At 41.0% G+C, this 17,681-nt stretch overlaps 1 protein-coding gene across 1 annotated transcript; it reads right to left on the bottom strand.

Annotated features, from left to right (window-relative positions):
- Positions 1 to 4,086: 4,086 nt before the first annotated feature.
- Positions 4,087 to 8,148, bottom strand: LOC132167540 (uncharacterized). The gene is made up of 5 exons (XM_088512689.1): positions 7,532 to 8,148; positions 6,894 to 7,234; positions 6,202 to 6,449; positions 5,570 to 5,634; positions 4,087 to 5,209 (listed from the first exon to the last, which is right to left on the bottom strand). The coding sequence occupies exons 1-5, from the start codon at positions 8,146 to 8,148 to the stop codon at positions 4,087 to 4,089; spliced, it is 2,394 nt and encodes a 797-aa protein (XP_088368815.1).
- Positions 8,149 to 17,681: the final 9,533 nt, after the last annotated feature.

Raw genomic sequence — 17,681 nt, 5'->3', positions numbered from 1 at the left:
GAATTTAAAGTGCATAAAATAAATGGAAATAAAGGGAGTAAATTTATGAGAGAGAGAGTAGGGTATTGACTTCACCACGATCCACACATCAATGGTTAACCATAATTAACTCTAGCAATTCATTCTATGCATGTTATAATTTCAACAAGAAGACATAAAAATAATCTCATACAATCAACGGAATAGCATAACCCATCTTCGGTTGGCACGGACCGTCTACCTAAATTACACTAAACTAAGGTGTAGTACGATCCGTCTTCCCTAGGTATGGTCTATCTAATCCTATTGATTGCATGCCAATTAAATACCATTGTATAACCATCATTCTTATGATCACAGAAAATAAGAATGATTTGAGTTCAATAATAGTAAAATAATTTCTAAGACAAGATAAGAATTTTACTAATATTGAATTGGAATTTAAAGAACAACTGCATTTAATATGAAGAACAAAAATCAACTGTAGCAATCCTCAGGGTTATACAATCAACATGCATCAATTGAAAAACTAGAAATTAAATACAATCAAACCATTGTGCTTGGAAAGGGCTACATCAATACCCCACAATTGGGTTTAGCTGCTCATGATCTCCTAAGCTCCACAGACTATTTTATTGAATTTTGCTCTAGAAGCGGTGTGTCTGTTTACAATGTTTAGAGCCCTATTTATAGGGATTAGGAGAACCCTAAAAACCCTAAAAACCCTGAGAGAATCGGAGAGCAGTCTCCCAGTCCAATTGGGAGACAGAAATCCAACTCCATGGTGGAGAGGAGTTCTTGCAGTGCACTGTACGCTCGAGTGCGCTCGATCCAAGACTTGGTGCGCTCGAGCGCAGTGCGCTCAAGCCTGGATGGTGTACGCGCGAGCGCAGGAATGTGCTCGACCCTTGATCGCAGACGCTCGAGCGCAGTGCGCTCGATCCCATGAATGCTGCGCTCGATCCTAGTTCCAGAATGCTCAACTTTTGGATCTTTTAACCCCAATTTCCAATGGTTTGTCAAATAAGACCTAAAACATAAAAACAAAACAAAATCAAACAAATAACAATGCTAAGGAATTAACATATGTAAGTTAAGGGGCTTGAATGTGCAACATTCGGCGCTTATCACACCCCCCAACTTACATATTGCTAGTCCCTTAGCAATATAAAACAGAAAATAAATTGAAAAACAAAAAAGATAAATCCAGCTTTCGTGGGACGTACGGTTGCATTTAGCATATGCAACAAGCCTTTTAAACCCCTAGGAGTTCCCTAGAGGACGAGTGAAGTCTCGTGAGGATTTTCCAGGAATGATACCCACAAACATTTTCTAACCATGTAATTCCTAAGAATGCAATCTCATGACCATCATGGTTTTCAGTCATTAGCAGGCATAATAAAACAAACAGTATCTTCACAATTTCAGGCAATCACAACTTAGCTCCAATCATGGCAATTATGAGATATTACAAAATTCAACTAGTGTATGTGAACTCAACACATAATCAAGGGATTTCAAAACTAATCTCAATCATGCATGGATCAATACTCAAAATTCATTGGACTCCCCATCGGACAAACAACTAAGGCAACTTTTTTTTTTTTTTTTTTTTTTTCACTTAGCTCCCTTAAGCTTTCTGACCCATTTATCGAGTGTTAGGCCAATGACTCCCAAACCAGATAGTTTTAGGGCATTAAGTGTAAAAACACCCCTAAGGACTTACTAACTCGGGTCAAAAAGGCTACAAAGCTAAGCTACTTCTTTTTTTTTTTTTTTTTTGTCAACCAATCCAAACTTTTCACTTTTTGACGCGAACACTCACTACTTAATGAGGCAAGAGGTCCGGTTACTTGGTGGAAAGTTTAAAATGATCATTTTTATTTATTTATTATTATTATTTTTTTTTTATATACTCTAGGCCAAAGTTGTTTTCCCAATAAGTTGCCCAACTACATTCTGAATATTAAAACCAAACATTCTTGATTCCAGATTTTATACCCCACAGACTATACGCAAGTGTGCTTGTGAAAATTAAATTGAAACAAGTAATATTTCATGCTGCCAATGAGAGTAACCCAGTTTTAATTTCTTAATCAAGTGATCATGTGTTCGTCATATTAAGCCCATCAATGAATTTCAAACCACAATAGGAAAATCAATTGCATGCTCAGAACTATCATGTATATGCCCACACCCCCCAACTTAAAGTGCACAATGTCCTCAGTGTGTGGAAAATAACAATAAAACAATGCAGGGGAAAAAGAAACACCAACTTGTCACTGTGGCGCAGAAGAAGATGCCCCGGGGGCAGGTGGCAGCCGAGCTACAATGGCACGCAGCAGTTCTTGCTGGGCTTCAAATCGTTCCTCTGCCTGGCGCCTGTCTTCCGCTCTCTGGTTTGCAAGCTCAGAGCGGAGGTCTTGCAATTCTTTATGTAAGGACTCATATTGTGACATGGTCAGAGTGACTGTAGCTGCTGCTCCCATGCTGTCGATTGGCGCTGCTGGAGGTGGCTCATCGGGCACAGGCCCATCAGCGTCCCTATCAACTGCTGCTTCAGCAGGCACCCGTCGTCGTTGCGGCATGTGAGAATAACTCTGATTCCACTGGATCAGACCAAACTGAGGATGTGTGGAAATAGGTCCATCAGTAGGAGTACCCTCTATGCCTCGGGTCTGAAAGATCTGGGTGAGGAGAAACGGGAATGGAAGTCCCCACGATGCCGAACCCTGCGTGCACCGCACAATTGCCCCATCCCAAAACTTGTGCATCTGGTCCCAAATGAGCTGGGAAATGGAGATCCAATAGCCTCTCTGAAAGGCATAGAGTGCTGCAAGAAAGGGGCCGCACCTCTAAGTTTTGTGTCCAAAGGGGCACACATTCCATTGCAGGATGAAGTCCACAAACCACAGGCGGGAAGGTAGCAGGACCTTGCTAGTGGAATTGCGGAGGTCATCGGTGTAGCGGCCGTGGCACATGTCATCGACAATAAACTGCAATGTGAGGTCGGCCGGCAAGTCTGAGTACCGAGGTGAGCCATCCCTAGCCAAAATGTCGGACGGGCACTCATGAGAACACTGCAAGGCAGAAGCAATGTCTTTAGCGGTCAGCTCCACGTCTATGCCCGCCACTGATGAAGAGAGGACGCCCGGCCGGGTACAAACAAAAGTCAGGTGGGCATAAAAGTCCCAAACCAGCCCTTCGTACGCAATGGGGCTGACTGGCTAGAACAGTGCAGTGAGGCCGCATCGTCGGCATTCCTTGACCGCCCACTTGGTGGCTGGAAGGCTATGAAAAACTATGTCGACGGCAAAGGAGGTCTCCAAGATGAGCTTCCGGGGCTTCCCACGGGGAGGTAATGGCTGGGAGGGAGCCTAAGGGGTGGTCTCCCGGGCAGGGGAAGAGCGGGATGTGGAAGCGGTGGCCGGAAGCATGGCTGGGCTTCGTTGAGGCAATTGCTCGAACACTTGGTGTGCACCACAAAATGGAGGTGGTGAAGAACCACCTTACTAGGCTGCCCAACCCCCTGCAAACAAAGAAAAACCAACACAGAGCAGTCCGTGGACCCACGAACTGCTGATTTCTACAAAAAAAATTGAGAAAACTGGGGGCGGTGGGGTATTGGGGAGAATGGGAAATGGGGGTGGTTAAAGTGGTCGGAGAGGGGGAACGTGGGGCGACGTTGGGGTTTCGGTGGTGGTAGGGGAGTGCGGCGGCGACGGAGTGGAGATTGGTGGTGTTTGGTGGTGGTATTGGGTGGTGGTGTTGGGTGAGCGCAGTGGTGGGGGAGGGGGCGGTGCTGCGGGAGAGGGGAAAAATGGGGGAGAAAGAGGGGATTTTGTGACCTAAAAAGGTCACGTGAGGTCTCTGGACGAGTGCGCTCGAGCGGCACTAGCGTGCGCTCGATCGCACTCGTGCAGAGGATGGAGTGGAGTGCAGGGATACGCTCGAGCGACACTGAAGGTGCGTGCAAGCGTACGCGTGCACGTGTGTGCTTGGTTGAGAGCGGCTGCGCTCGATCCCACGCAGGGTGGGCTCGAGCGCAGGCCCGTGTACTGGGATCGAGCGCATAGTGGGTGCGCTCGAGCCCAGGGTGTCAGTGCCTTAATCAAAAAGATAGACGGGATCCGTCAAATCGACGGATTCCACGTCTGTACCTGGCTCGAGGTTCTGGATGCAAGGCTTCAACCTTTGACCGTTGACCTTGAATAGAGTGCCATCCTTTAGGTCCCACAATTCAACGGCTCCATGGGGTGACACTAAGGTGACTATGAAGGGGTCGTCCCATCTTGAACGGAGCTTCCCAGGGAAAAGCCGGAGTCTGGAATTGAAGAGCCATACTTTCTGATCCCGAACAAATTTCTTGGGCAAGATATGTTTGTCATTAAAGGCCTTAATCCGCTCCTTGTAAAGGCAAGCACTATCATAGGCATCTCGCCGCAGCTCCTCCAACTCTGTCAACTGAAGTTTCCGGTGCGGACCGGCACCTTGCATGTCGAAATTGAACTGCTTGATGGCCCACATAGCCTTGTGTTCTAATTCCACAGGGAGGTGACACGCCTTGCCATAAACCAGCCGATAGGGAGACATTCCAATGGGGGTTTTGTAAGCTGTGCGGTAGGCCCATAATGCATCATTGAGGCGCAAGGACCAATCCTTGCGGTCTGGCCTAACCGTTTTCTCCAGAATATGCTTAATCTCCCGGTTAGACACTTCCACTTGGCCACTTGTTTGAGGATGGTAAGGGGTGGCTACCTTATGTGTGATAGAATACTTGAGAAGCAAGGCCTTGAAAAAACAGTTGCAAAAGTGTCTACCTTCATCACTGATGATAGCCCGAGGAGTACCAAATCTGCTAAAAATGTTGGCTTGGAGGAACTTCACTACAACCTTGTGATCATTGGTCTTTGTGGCAATAGCTTCGACCCACTTAGAGACATAATCTACACCTACCAAAATATACCCATGTCCACAAGATGATGGGAAGGGTCCCATGAAGTCGATACCCCAGACATCAAAAATCTCGACAATAAGGATGGGGTTCCATGGCATCATGTCCCTCCGAGACATAGCTCCTAGGCGCTGACATCTCTCACAAGCTCGGCAGAAGTTATAGGCATCTTTGAACAAGGTGGGCCATGTGAATCCGCATTGTAGAACCTTGGCTGCTGTCTTCTTGGCACTGAAATGTCCCCCACAAGCTAGAGAATGACAAAAGGTAAGAATGCTGGAAAATTCACTCTCAGGAACACATCGTCGGATGATCTGGTCAGCACAATACTTGAACAACTCTGGATCTTCCCAATAATAGAATCGGACTTGCTTGAAGAAGCGGTCCTTATCTTGCTTAGACCACTGAGAGGGAATCCGACCTGTTGCTAGATAATTGACAATATCGGCATACCACGGCAGACTTCTCGGGGTAATTTCTAAGAGTTGCTCATCTGGGAACGAGTCATGAACAGGAACCGGCCGGGGCGTCGCAAATGAAATCCGTGAGAAATGGTCAGCAACAACAATTTCAGTACCCTTCTTGTCCCGAATCTCAATGTCAAACTCTTGCAGAAGTTGAATCCAGCGGATCAACCGAGGCTTTGTTTCCTTCTTTGCTAGCAGGTGTCGTAGAGCAGCCTGATCAGAAAAAATTATAACCTTTGATCCCAGAAGATATGAGCGGAATTTATCCAGAGCAAATACCACAGCTAGCAATTCTTTCTCAGTAGTTGTGTAATTGACTTGAGCATCTATCAACGTCTTGCTAGCATAATAAATGACATGAGGAAGCTTCCCTACCCGTTGTCCCAAAACTGCACCCACAGCATAATCAGATGCATCACACATGATCTCAAAGGGCAATGACCAGTCAGGCGGCTGCATGATGGGGGCAGAGGATAATAGGAATCGGAGCTGCTGGAATGCCTGGTGACATGCTTCATCAAAGTGAAAAGGGATGTCCTTAGCAAGCAAGTGACATAAGGGCCTTGAGATTTTGCTGAAATCTTTGATGAAACGACGATAGAAGCCGGCGTGCCCTAGGAAAGAACAGATCTGCTTTACTGAAGTGGGTGGTGGTAAATTTTCAATGAGCTCAACTTTGGCCCGGTCCACCTCAATACCTCGTTTGGACACTTTATGGCCCAAAACTATACCTTCTTGGACCATGAAGTGGCTTTTCTCCCAGCTCAAAATCAGGTTAGTTTCTTTGCAACGTTGAAGCACAAGTGATAGATTATGGAGGCATTTATCAAAAGAAGATCCAAAAACAGAAAAGTCATCCATAAATACCTCCAAAAAATTTTCCACCATGTCAGAGAAGATAGACATCATACATCTCTGGAATGTGGCAGGTGCATTGCATAAGCCGAAAGGCATGCGTTGGTAAGCAAAGGTACCAAATGGACATGTGAACCTCGTCTTCTCTTGGTCTTGGGGATCAACTGCAACCTGATTATACCCGGAATAGCCATCTAAGAAGCAATAGTAGCTCTGGCCAGCAAGACACTCCAAAATTTGATCAATGAAAGGGAACGGGAAGTGATCCTTTCGGGTATGAGAATTGAGCTTCTGGTAGTCAATGCAGACACGCCACCCCGTGGTTGTGCGCTGTAGAACCAATTCGCCAGCAGAATTCTCAACAACAGTGATGCCTGATTTCTTTGGAACCACTTGAGTGGGGCTCAGCCATTTGCTATCTGAGATGGGGTAGATGATGCCTGTATCAAGTAACTTGACGACCTCTTTCATTACTACCTCCTTCATGTTGGGATTCAACTAGCGCTGTGCCTGACGGGAGGGTCGAGCATCTTCTTCCAAATGGATCCGGTGCATACAGATAGAGGGGTCAATGCCTTTCAAATCTGCCACGGTCCAACCAATAGCCTCTTTATACTCCTTTAACACTGCGAGCAGACTGTCTTCTTGGTCTTGTTGTAAGTCAGAAGCAATGATGACCGGCAGGGTATTGTTAGACCCTAGAAATGCATATTTGAGCTTTTCTGGCAGGGGCTTCAACTCAAGCTTCGGTGCAGACAGTAGAGATGGAACAGGAGGAGTGCTTGATGTCACAGGTAGGGGCTCCGTTACTACTCTCCAAGGATGGAAATCTGCACTAGCGGCTGTTTCTAACAATTCATGGACCTCTTGAATGTATTGGTCGGTGTTGAATTCTTCAAAGTCGAAATAATTCAGGCAAGCTTCTACTGGGTCCTTTGTCAGGAGGCTGGGTAGTGAGTCTTCTATATATTCTTCAATGCTGTCTAAAAAGAAACACTCATTCTAATCAGGAGCATGCTGAAATGCAGTAAAGATATTCAACCGAACTTTCATATTGCCAAATGAGATTTCCATGACTCCAGTTCGACAGTTGATGCATGCATTTGCTATGGCTAAGAATGGACGCCCAAGGATGATAGGAACCAGCTTCTCAGGATTGGGCACAGGCTCGGTATCCAGCACGATAAAGTCGACTGGGAAGAAAAATTTATCCACTTGGATGATCACATCTTCTACAATCCCTCTAGGCTTCTTAATTGACCGATCAGCTAGTTACAGAATCACTGTGGTGGGCTTCAGCTCCCCTAGGCCCAGCTGCTGATATACTGAATAGGGAAGTAAATTCACTCCAGCTCCCAAATCTAAGAGTGCCTTATCAATCTCTCTTTTTCCGATGATGCATGAAATTGTAGGAGCCCCGGGGTCCTTGAACTTCGGAGGGGTGTTGTGCTTAATCAGAGAACTTACTTGCTCAGTCAGAAGAACTTTCTTGGGGATGTGGTTTCTGGTCTTCCGCTTTTGAGTACACAAGTCTTTAAGGAACTTCGCATAGGCAGGCACTTGTGCAATGGCATCAAGAAGAGGAAGATTGATCTTTACCTGTTTGAACATCTCCATCATTCCTTGTATTTTCTCGCCTTGTTTCCCAATGTGGGAAGGTGCCTTGAGACGTTCTAGGAAGGGGGCTGGTGGCTCATAGGGGATCTCTGGAGTGGATGCTGCTGATGACGAAGCCTCATTGCTTACTTGCTTGCTTTTATCATTCTGCAAATTCTGTGCAACCTCCTTGTGTTCATCTTTCTTCTCCTCCACATGATTGTCAACTATTTTGCCGCTTCTTAAGGTGGTGATGGCTTGAACTTGCTGATGGTATGAAGTGCCCTCATCGACCATATAGTGCCCCTTAGGGTTTACCACTGACTGACTTGGAAGCTTTCCTTCGTCTCTTCTGTTGATGGTGTTGGCAAGTTGTCCGACTTGAGCTTCTAGCTTGGCAATGGATTGGGAATGTGAGTTGACTATTTCCTCTTGAGATTTAATTGACTGCTTGATCTCACTGGTAAGCTCAGTTATTGCTTTTACAATCCGATCCTCAAAATTAGACTCGGAGGGAGCTTGGTAATGCTGTTGTGGAGGCCGGTAAGTGGACTAAGATTGATAGGGCTACCTGTTGGATTGTGAATGATTGTGTGGCCCTGAGGATGAGTTGCTTGAATTCTTCCATGAGAAATTTGGATGATTTTGCCACCCGGGGTTGTAGGTATTGGAGTACGGATCATTACCCGGTCTGGAGAAAGCTGCATTAACCTGCTCATTAGAAATGTCAGTATAATTTCCAATAACAGGGTAGTTATTTACATGATGCATAGGACTGGAACAGAATGAGCATGCTTCAGTGTGTGTGTGAGCAGTATTAGGAGCAAAACCAACAGTCAACAGAACTTGATCCAACTTCTTGGTGATAGCCTCAACTACTTGGTTGGCCATGTTTGGAGAATGGCCGGCTTCATACAAACTCTCCGTCTTGGGTGCCTTAGGTGCTGGTGCCCTTCGTCTTGTGGAAACCTGCTAAAGAGAATTATTACTTAAGTTTTCAAACATAGACCATGCTTCATTTTCACTTTTCAACATGAATGTCCCCCCACAAGATGCATCTACCATTTTTCTATTGGACTCGGTCAGGCCATCATAAAAACACTACACTAGCTGCCATTTTGGGACAACGTGGTGTGGACATGATCTAAGCAAGGTCTGCAACCTATCCCAAGTCTCATGGAAATCTTCTCCCTCGTACTGGGAGAATGTAGTGATGGCTCTCCTAGTATCATTGGTCATGCCTATGGGAAAGTACTTCTTAAGAAATTCTTGTTGCAATTGCACCCAAGAAGTGATAGAATTGGGTGTTAAGGACTGGAACCAATGTTTGGCTTTTTCCTTGAGGGAGAAAGGAAAAAGACGCATCCTTAGGGCATCTTCAGTGAATCCATTCATTTTAGTGGTCTCACAGATTGATTCGAAATCACCGAGGAATTCGTAAGGATTTTCAGTGCTAAGCCCTAAAAAGGAAGGTAAACTTCGTATAGTGCTAGGCTTAATTTCATAATGGGTTGCCGTAATTTCCGGCAACCGGAGACATGTGGGAGTAGTGTAAGTGGTAGGAAGATAGTGATCTTGCAATGCTACGTGGTTACCGTCCCCTATAGTCTCAGTGGAACGTTCCTCTAGCGAATTAGAGTTCTTTTGGGATCTAATTTGTCTAAGAGTGTGTTCAATTTCAAGGTCGCAAGAAATTAATGGAAAAGATAAAGAATGACGACCTAACATAAACTAAACAGAAATTTAGAAGAAAGCAGAAAAATTAAGCTAAAACAGACAACAAACAAGCTCACAAACGGCCTTGGTGTGCACTTAGGGCCTGGATGCAGGATGCCGCAAGTGCGCTCGATCGCACGGTAGGGTGCACTCGAGCGTACTGCCGCAAATGGGTGCGAGCGCAGGAGTGGAGGGCTCGAGCGCTGCTGGCTGGAATCCTGCTGAAGTGTGGCCGTGCGCTCGATCGCACACGGGCTGCGCTCGATCGCAATCACAGAGAAGGCAGCTTACGGACCTGTTTGCAGTTTCTGAAAAACATTAAAATCAACACAAAACAGAATTAAAAATTAGCAACTTAAAACAGGAAAATAAATTATTAAGCTAAAATTAATCTCTAAAATTTGACAATAAAATCGTTAAGCAGTCCCCGGCATCGGCGCCAAAAATTGATGTGGTATTTTTGTGACAAAAAATATCAATAATAAAATTACCACTCGCAATAGAACGAATCCCGTAGGATAGGGCTATATTGAGGGTGTCGAACCTCAAGGACTGCAGGGGTTTAATTATCAAAATTAAAAGATCAAAATTAACTTAATTAAAAGAGAGTGAATTGGTTGTGAGAATTTAAAGTGCATAAAATAAACGGAAATAAAGGGAGTAAATTTATGAGAGAAAGAGTAGGGTATTGACTTCACCACGATCCGCACATCAATGGTTAACCATAATTAACTCTAGCAATTCATTCTATGCATGTTATAATTTCAACAAGAAGACATAAAAATAATCTCATACAATCAACGGAATAGCATAACCCATCTTCGGTTGGCACGGACCGTCTACCTAAATTACACTAAACTAAGGTGTAGTACGATCCGTTTTCCCTAGGTATGGTCTATCTAATCATATTGATTGCATGCCAATTAAATACCATTGTATAACCATCATTCTTATGATCACAGAAAATAAGAATGATTTGAGTTCAATAATAGTAAAATAATTTCTAAGACAAGATAAGAATTTTACTAATATTGAATTGGAATTTAAAGAACAACTGCATTTAATATGAAGAACAGAAATCAACTGTAGCAATCCTCAGGGTTATACAATCAACATGCATAAATTGAAAAACTAGAAATTAAATACAATCAAACCATTGTGCTTGGAAAGGGCTACATCAATACCCCACAATTGGGTTTAGCTGCTCATGATCTCCTAAGCTCCACAGACTATTTTACTGAATTTTGCTCTAGAAGCGGTGTGTCTGTTTACAATGTTTAGAGCCTTATTTATAGGGATTAGGAGAACCTTAAAAACCCTTAGAGAATCGGAGAGCAGTCTCCCAGTCCAATTGGGAGACAGAAATCCAAGTCCATGCTGGAGAGGAGTTCTTGCCGTGCACTGTACGCTCGAGTGCGCTCGATCCAAGACTTGGTGCGCTCGAGCGCAGTGCACTCGAGCCTGGATGGTGTGCGTGCGAGCACAGGAATGCGCTCGACCCTTGATGGCAGACGCTCGAGCGCAGTGCGCTCGATCCCATGAATGCTGCGCTCGATCCTAGTTCCAAAATGGTCAAATTTTGGATCTTTTAACCCCAATTTCCAATGGTTTGTCAAATAAGACCTGAAACATAAAAACAAAACAAAATCAAACAAATAACAATGCTAAGGAATTAACATATGTAAATTAAGGGGCTTGAATGTGCAACATTCGGCACTTATCACTCAGCTTATATCATTCTTCCTCATTCTGAATACTTGTTTCATATTGAATTAAACCAATCTCACATTAAATTTCCTGCCCAAATTGCTACTTCCTACTTTCCTCCTCAATTTCATTGGATTCTTGAACATCCTCAGAAAACTCTTTCCTATTACACCAATATCTTACTCCAGACAAAGTTCGTCCATTTCAAACCCATTTATAGTAAGACTGATCCCCAAAGCTCATTTATCACAGTGTCCATTTTGATAGAATCATTCTTGAAAAAAATTAGGGGGAACATCCCTCGCAACTCAGAAAATTAGATGATTTCGCAATACCTTTCTGCTATTACGATTATGTCAATGCTTGGTTCAAATTAATGCTCCTCCAAAATTCCAAATTTGACCACTCCTGGTTCTTAAGCTTTGATAAAGAATATGGAGGCATTCACCCCCTCTGGTTTTCCAACTGGTGGAAACAATTTGGTCTTATTCCTGATATTCTCCTGCTAAAAATTGTCGAGGCTTTTAAATCATTTAAAAATCTTTACAATACTGATGAACATGGGGCCAAGTTTCCCCACACTCTCCATTTTGCTAAAAAAATTCAAAATTCCCTGGATCATCAAGTGGCAATATGTTATACTTGATGACAAGCTTGAACGCCATTGGTATATTAAATGGTGGGATAATTACCCACGAACTGATAATATAGTTGACAATGTCAAAGCTCTAGCCCAATTACCAAAAGTCCAAGCTCCTCATGTTCCCAATCAATTAACCATTGGCAATCCCACTCAATTAATAACCCCCAGCACTTTCCTTTCTCCTCCCAAAGAGGCTGCTGCCCCTGCCACTTCATCCAGTTCTTCCAAGAAAAAATCATCTTCAAAGAAAAAAGAGAAGGACATTCTAAAAGCACTTCTCAAATCTCTCAATGACGATTCTGATTCAGATGTAAATTCTTATGCTTCTTCTGAAGCTACATTCAACCCCATGCAAGAATGGTATGGGAATTCTAGCTTTCCCAGTGATAGTCCCGATAATTATTACCCCGGAATTGAAGATTTATAGTTCATTTGCCCTCCTTAGTGGCACCGATATTTATAGTTCATTTGCCCTCCTCAGTGGCACCAATAAACATCATTTGCCCTTCAGTGGCACCGTTTACAGATCATTTGCCCTCCTCAGTGGCACCGTTTACAGTTCATTTGCCCTCCGTGGCATCGTTCAAACCATTTGCCTTCCATGGCACCGTTTACTGTTCATTGACATTTGCCAGGTCATCATGGCACAGTTACACTACAGTTCCTGCCGACATTACAGTGCTTGCTACAGTGCCTGCCGACACTATAGTATTTACTTTTACTGTTAATTTTTCTGATGTAATTTTATTTACCTGCTGGACTCTGTCTATAAAAGGACAAGTCCCCTTCATTGTAAGGTAGAAGCTTTTAGCCTAAACACCTGAAATCCCTCTGCAACCATCCTGCTGCTTTTTACTTGTAATCTTTTGTGCTTTTGTATAGCCTCACTACTTCCAGTTTACGTTTGAATTTGTAAGTACTCTTATTAATCAAATCTTTTGATATCTTTCCATTATCTATTTGTTTTATTTCTCTCTTACCCTTTTATACGCTCCAATTTCGCGTTTACTTTGGAAAATCTTGCATCATGTTTATTTTAATTGCATATACCTCCTACATGGATGGTTCTACTGCTTTATTTTCATTTATTTTCAAGTAATTGCATTTATTTGGTTCTACTGCTTTATTTCCCTCCTTCCTTGGTATCAAAGCCTGTTAAAACCGTTGAACCAAGGAGGGAAATAAAGCAGTAGAACCAAATAAATGCAATTACTTGAAAATAAATGAAAATAAAGCAGTAGAACCATCCATGTAGGAGGTATAAGCAATTAAAATAAACATGATGCAAGATTTTCCAGAGTAAACGCGAAATTAGAGCGTATAAAAGGGTAAGAGAAATAAAACAAATAGATAATGGAAAGATATCAAAAGATTTGATTAATAAGAGTACTTACAAATTCAAATGTAAACTGGAAGTAGTGAGGTTACACAAAAGCACAAAAGATTACAAGTAGAAAGCAGCAGGATGGTTGCAGAGGGATTTGAGGTGTTTAGGTTGAAAGCTTCTGCCTTACAATGAAGGGGACTTGTCCTTTTATAGACAAAGTCCAGCAGGTAAATAAAATTATATCAGAAAAATTAACAGTAAAAGTAAATACTATAGTGTCGGCAGGCACTGTAGCAAGCACTGTAATGTCGGCAGGAACTGTAGTGTAACTGTGCCATGATGACCTGGAAAATGTCAATGAACAGTAAACGGTGCCATGGAAGGCAAATGGTTTGAACGATGCCACGGAGGGCAAATGAACTGTAAACGATGCCGCGGTGGGCCAATGAACTGTAAACGGTACCACTGAGGAGGGCAAATGATCTGTAAACGGTGCCACTGAAGGGCAAATGATGTTTGTTGGTGCTACTGAGGAGGGCAAATGAACTATAAATCTTCAATTCCGAGGTAATAATTATCAGGACTATCACCGAGAAAGCCAGAATTCCCATACCATTCTCACATGGGGTTGAATGTAGCTTCAGAAGAAGCATCAGAATTTACATCTGAATCAAAATCGTCATTGAGAGATTTGAGAAGTGCTTTTTTCAAAAATTCTTTGGAGTCTTTGATTCGGATCGAAATTTTCTTCAATCATTTTAATGTTGAAATCATAAGGATATTGAGAATAGTCAGAATTTTCTGAATCAGACATTTCATCGATTTTTTGGATGACACAAGCTTGTCCAGAGCTAGAGGCTTGACTAGTTTTTAGATTTTTCAACATTTTGTCAATTCTGTCAACAATTTTTTGGTTAGTGGTTCTCAACCCAAGATTTTTTCTTTCTTCAGGTAGAGAGATGATTGGTTTTTTAGTTTCAACACCAGAGGTAATGGGAGAGTCTATTTTATTTTCAATACGATCTAATTGTTGGCCAATAATATGCAGGGATTGGTTGACAAAATTATTTTGCTCAATGATCTTTCTGGTTTCATTATAAGCAGGAGCAGAGTCAGAATTTTTAAAAGGGGAGGCTTTAACAGTTGTGTCAGCTCCATAAGTTTTGATTATTAAATTTTCAAGAGGTGGGTGAAAAGCTTTGACAGTGGTTTTATCTTCTTTAACAAAAGATTTTGGGTAAAGTCCACATACCCCCCTCAAACTACCACTCAATTGACAATGTCCCCCCCAAACTTTAAATTGCGACAATGTACCCTCTAAACTACCAAAACATTGTCAATGTCCCCCTCATTGATGAAACTACCCTTAGTAAAATTAAAAAAAAAAAAAAAAAGAATACTAAAATTTCTGAAAAAACCTAAAATAAAATTAAAAAAATCTTTTTATTAGAAAAAAAAAATTAAAAAATTTCGATTTTTTTTTTAATGTAAAAATTGAAAATTTTTCGTTTGTTTTTTTGTTTGTTTTTTTTTTTAAAGAATGTTTTCTTTTATAATTTTAAATAAAAATTTCCGTTTAAAAAAAAATTAAAATATTTTCGTTTTAAAAAAAAAAATTAAATTTTCGTTTTTTAAAACATATTTAAAAAAAAAAATCTAAAAAAATAAAAATTGATTTTTTAAAAAAAATAAAAATTTCGGTTTTAAAAAAAAATCGTTTAAAAATTAAAATTTTCGTTTTTTTTTTTTTTGAATTTTAGGGGTATTTTTGTCATATTAATAAATATATAGGGACATTTTGATCTTTTTACTAGCTTCGGGGGGGATATTGACAATGTTTTGGTAGTTTGGGGAGTACATTGTCGCAATTGAAAGTTTGGGGGGGACATTGTCAATTGGGTGGTAGTTTGAGGAGGATATGTAGACTTTCCCCAAAGATTTTTTAACAACATTTAAAACATTATTGTTGGGGTAATGATTTTGAAGAAAATCGAAAAACAAAATATGCTTTTGTGCTTCAAGCATTTTTTCAGTTCAACAGATTTTGATAATGGATCTTTCTTCTTCGGAAAAATTAGAGCAGTAAGCATTCCGTAGTAATTGGTTTTCTTTTGAAGAAAAATCTTTTTGTAAAGCAGGCCAATCGATTTGGGAAAAGAAATCTTTAACTGGAGCATGAAGAACATTTAATTGATGAGGGGGAGGAAGCGGTGCATTAAAATCTGAGGCAGAAGGGGAAAGAGATCCTCCATCATCATCAGCTTGAGTAGGAGGAGGAGTTTGCTTAGTAGTGTAAAAAGCAGAAGAGACTTGAGAATCATCAGAAACACCTTTTAGTTTTAAATCAGGGTGAGCAAGAAATTTTTCAACATCTTGATCTCTCCGTCGGAGACCTTCTGAAGTGGTTGAGCCAGTGAAAGAATTTCTTCTTTCATTGATTAATAAAGGCCTTTCAATTCTATTAGGACGGTTCAAATCGGAGAAACTGAATTTTACATATCCATCTAAATACTGCTGGATATAATCAAGATTACTGGTATCGTTTACTACTCTGGCAGGCTTAGATATATTCTCCAAGAGCCAATCATTGGGAAGGTCAATTTCTTCCCATCGAATCATTCTAGGAATTCGTATATTAGCATCCTGAGTAGAACTTTGAATCAAAATAGTAGAGCTACCAGAATTCTTAATAATAGCCTGAGGATTTAGATTGGTTTTCAACAATTTGTAATAAATACGGTAGATGATAGCAAGAGATCTGCTACCTTCTTCCATATCATAACCAGAGGTTAGTACATTCAAGGTTAAAGCTTTAAGAATATGAATATCATTCAAAGCAAGAGTTAAGTTAGGGAATGTATCAAAATGAATTGGATCATTAAACAAAGAAGATTGTATCATACCAAGAATACTAGTCTAAAAGTTAACAAATCGAGCATCACGAAGACATAATAAAATAGAGGCATTAATGCCTAATTTGGTTAATGGTTTAACAGCAACTTAAACAGAACCAACATGCAAGAACTTAAATCCTTTAGCAAGTGAGTCATCGACAAACCTTTTGGTTTTAACAGAGTATTCGGCCTTAAATGTGGGTGAATACTCACATTTAAGGCTGTGAATGTTCTTTATATATATATATATATATATATATATATACCACGTTTACGCCTTTTCATAATAGGTCTGCAGCTACTTACAAAATAATAATAATAATAATAATAATGTTTGATAGCTGATTTCACCCACCATGCAATTAGCTCCACGTGTCCAACTTGAATGAATAAGCTGCAGACCTATTTTCACTTCCTTCCTGCCTTTCTCTTTTCGTAAACAAGCCGTTGATCTCCTCCTTCTTCCTTTCTTCTCACCCTAGTTCCATCTCTTAGCTAGTTAGGTTTAACTCCTCAGATTAAACCCTACCAAAGAAACGACGCCTTATCCCAAAATAGACAGCCTTTTTTTTGGCAAACAGGGACCCAGTGACGGCATTTCATCTGAAAACATTGCCATTGCTGGCCCATTAGCAGTGGCCGCACAACATGCCGGAATATGATGTTTTACACGGCATTTTATAGAAACGCTGGAACTGGAAACGTTGAGAGAACCTCTTTTTTTTTTGTAGTGGATCTGGATTATGAGTCTGTGTGGTGGTTAATAATCAATAGGAGAATCTGTAGGAGCGGAACAATCTGTAGCATTTATGGGAGATGTAGAATCATCGATACTAACATATAAGCCATATATTCAACATAAGTTTTTTTTTTTTCAATTTTCTAATACTCATCTATTCTGCTAATTAAGGAAGTACCAACCGTCAACATTAGCTTTTTTTTTTTTTTTAGTAATACTATTCTTTAGACTTATTTATTATTGCTAAATTGTGACGTATTTTGAGTTACTTCCCATGTGAACATTGTGAAAGGAGAAAGCCTTCCATAAGATTGACATGGTGCTTGCTTGGTATGCGTAATTGAGTAAGGAAACGTGTTGGGCACCTTACGAAATGGAGTTTGGACAAATGTTTTCCATTGTTGTTTGAAGATGATTTTTCAGCAAAAGAAAGAAAGAAAGTAAAACAAATTACTCCAAACAAATCGTAAAGCATGCCAATTGTGTTGCGTACACAATTTCCACCTTCACACTCTTACTCAGCACATGGTTTAATTAGACATAAATTAAATTCCAAATAAATAATTATTTTGTAGAATTAATTATAATTGATTTTTATTATCTTTGATAGGATGAATAATCAAGGAAAAGTTCAGGTGCTTCTCTCTCTCTCTCTCTTTCTCTCTCATTTTTGTTTTTTTTTTTTTCGGATTTTGTTTAATTTCTTGGTTTTCCAAGATCACATGGAGCAGTTGCAACAACTACCGAAGCAATTCTGTTCCTTTTTTATTAGTTGATTAATAAAAAAGGAACAGAATTAGTTGA

The sequence above is a fragment of the Corylus avellana genome, chromosome 2 (assembly GCF_965113065.1).
Source record: "Corylus avellana chromosome 2, dhCorAvel1.hap1.2, whole genome shotgun sequence".
Classification (NCBI taxonomy): domain Eukaryota; kingdom Viridiplantae; phylum Streptophyta; class Magnoliopsida; order Fagales; family Betulaceae; genus Corylus; species Corylus avellana.
The sequence above is the reverse complement of the archived record's forward strand: the minus strand, read 5'-3'. Positions and strand labels throughout refer to the sequence as shown.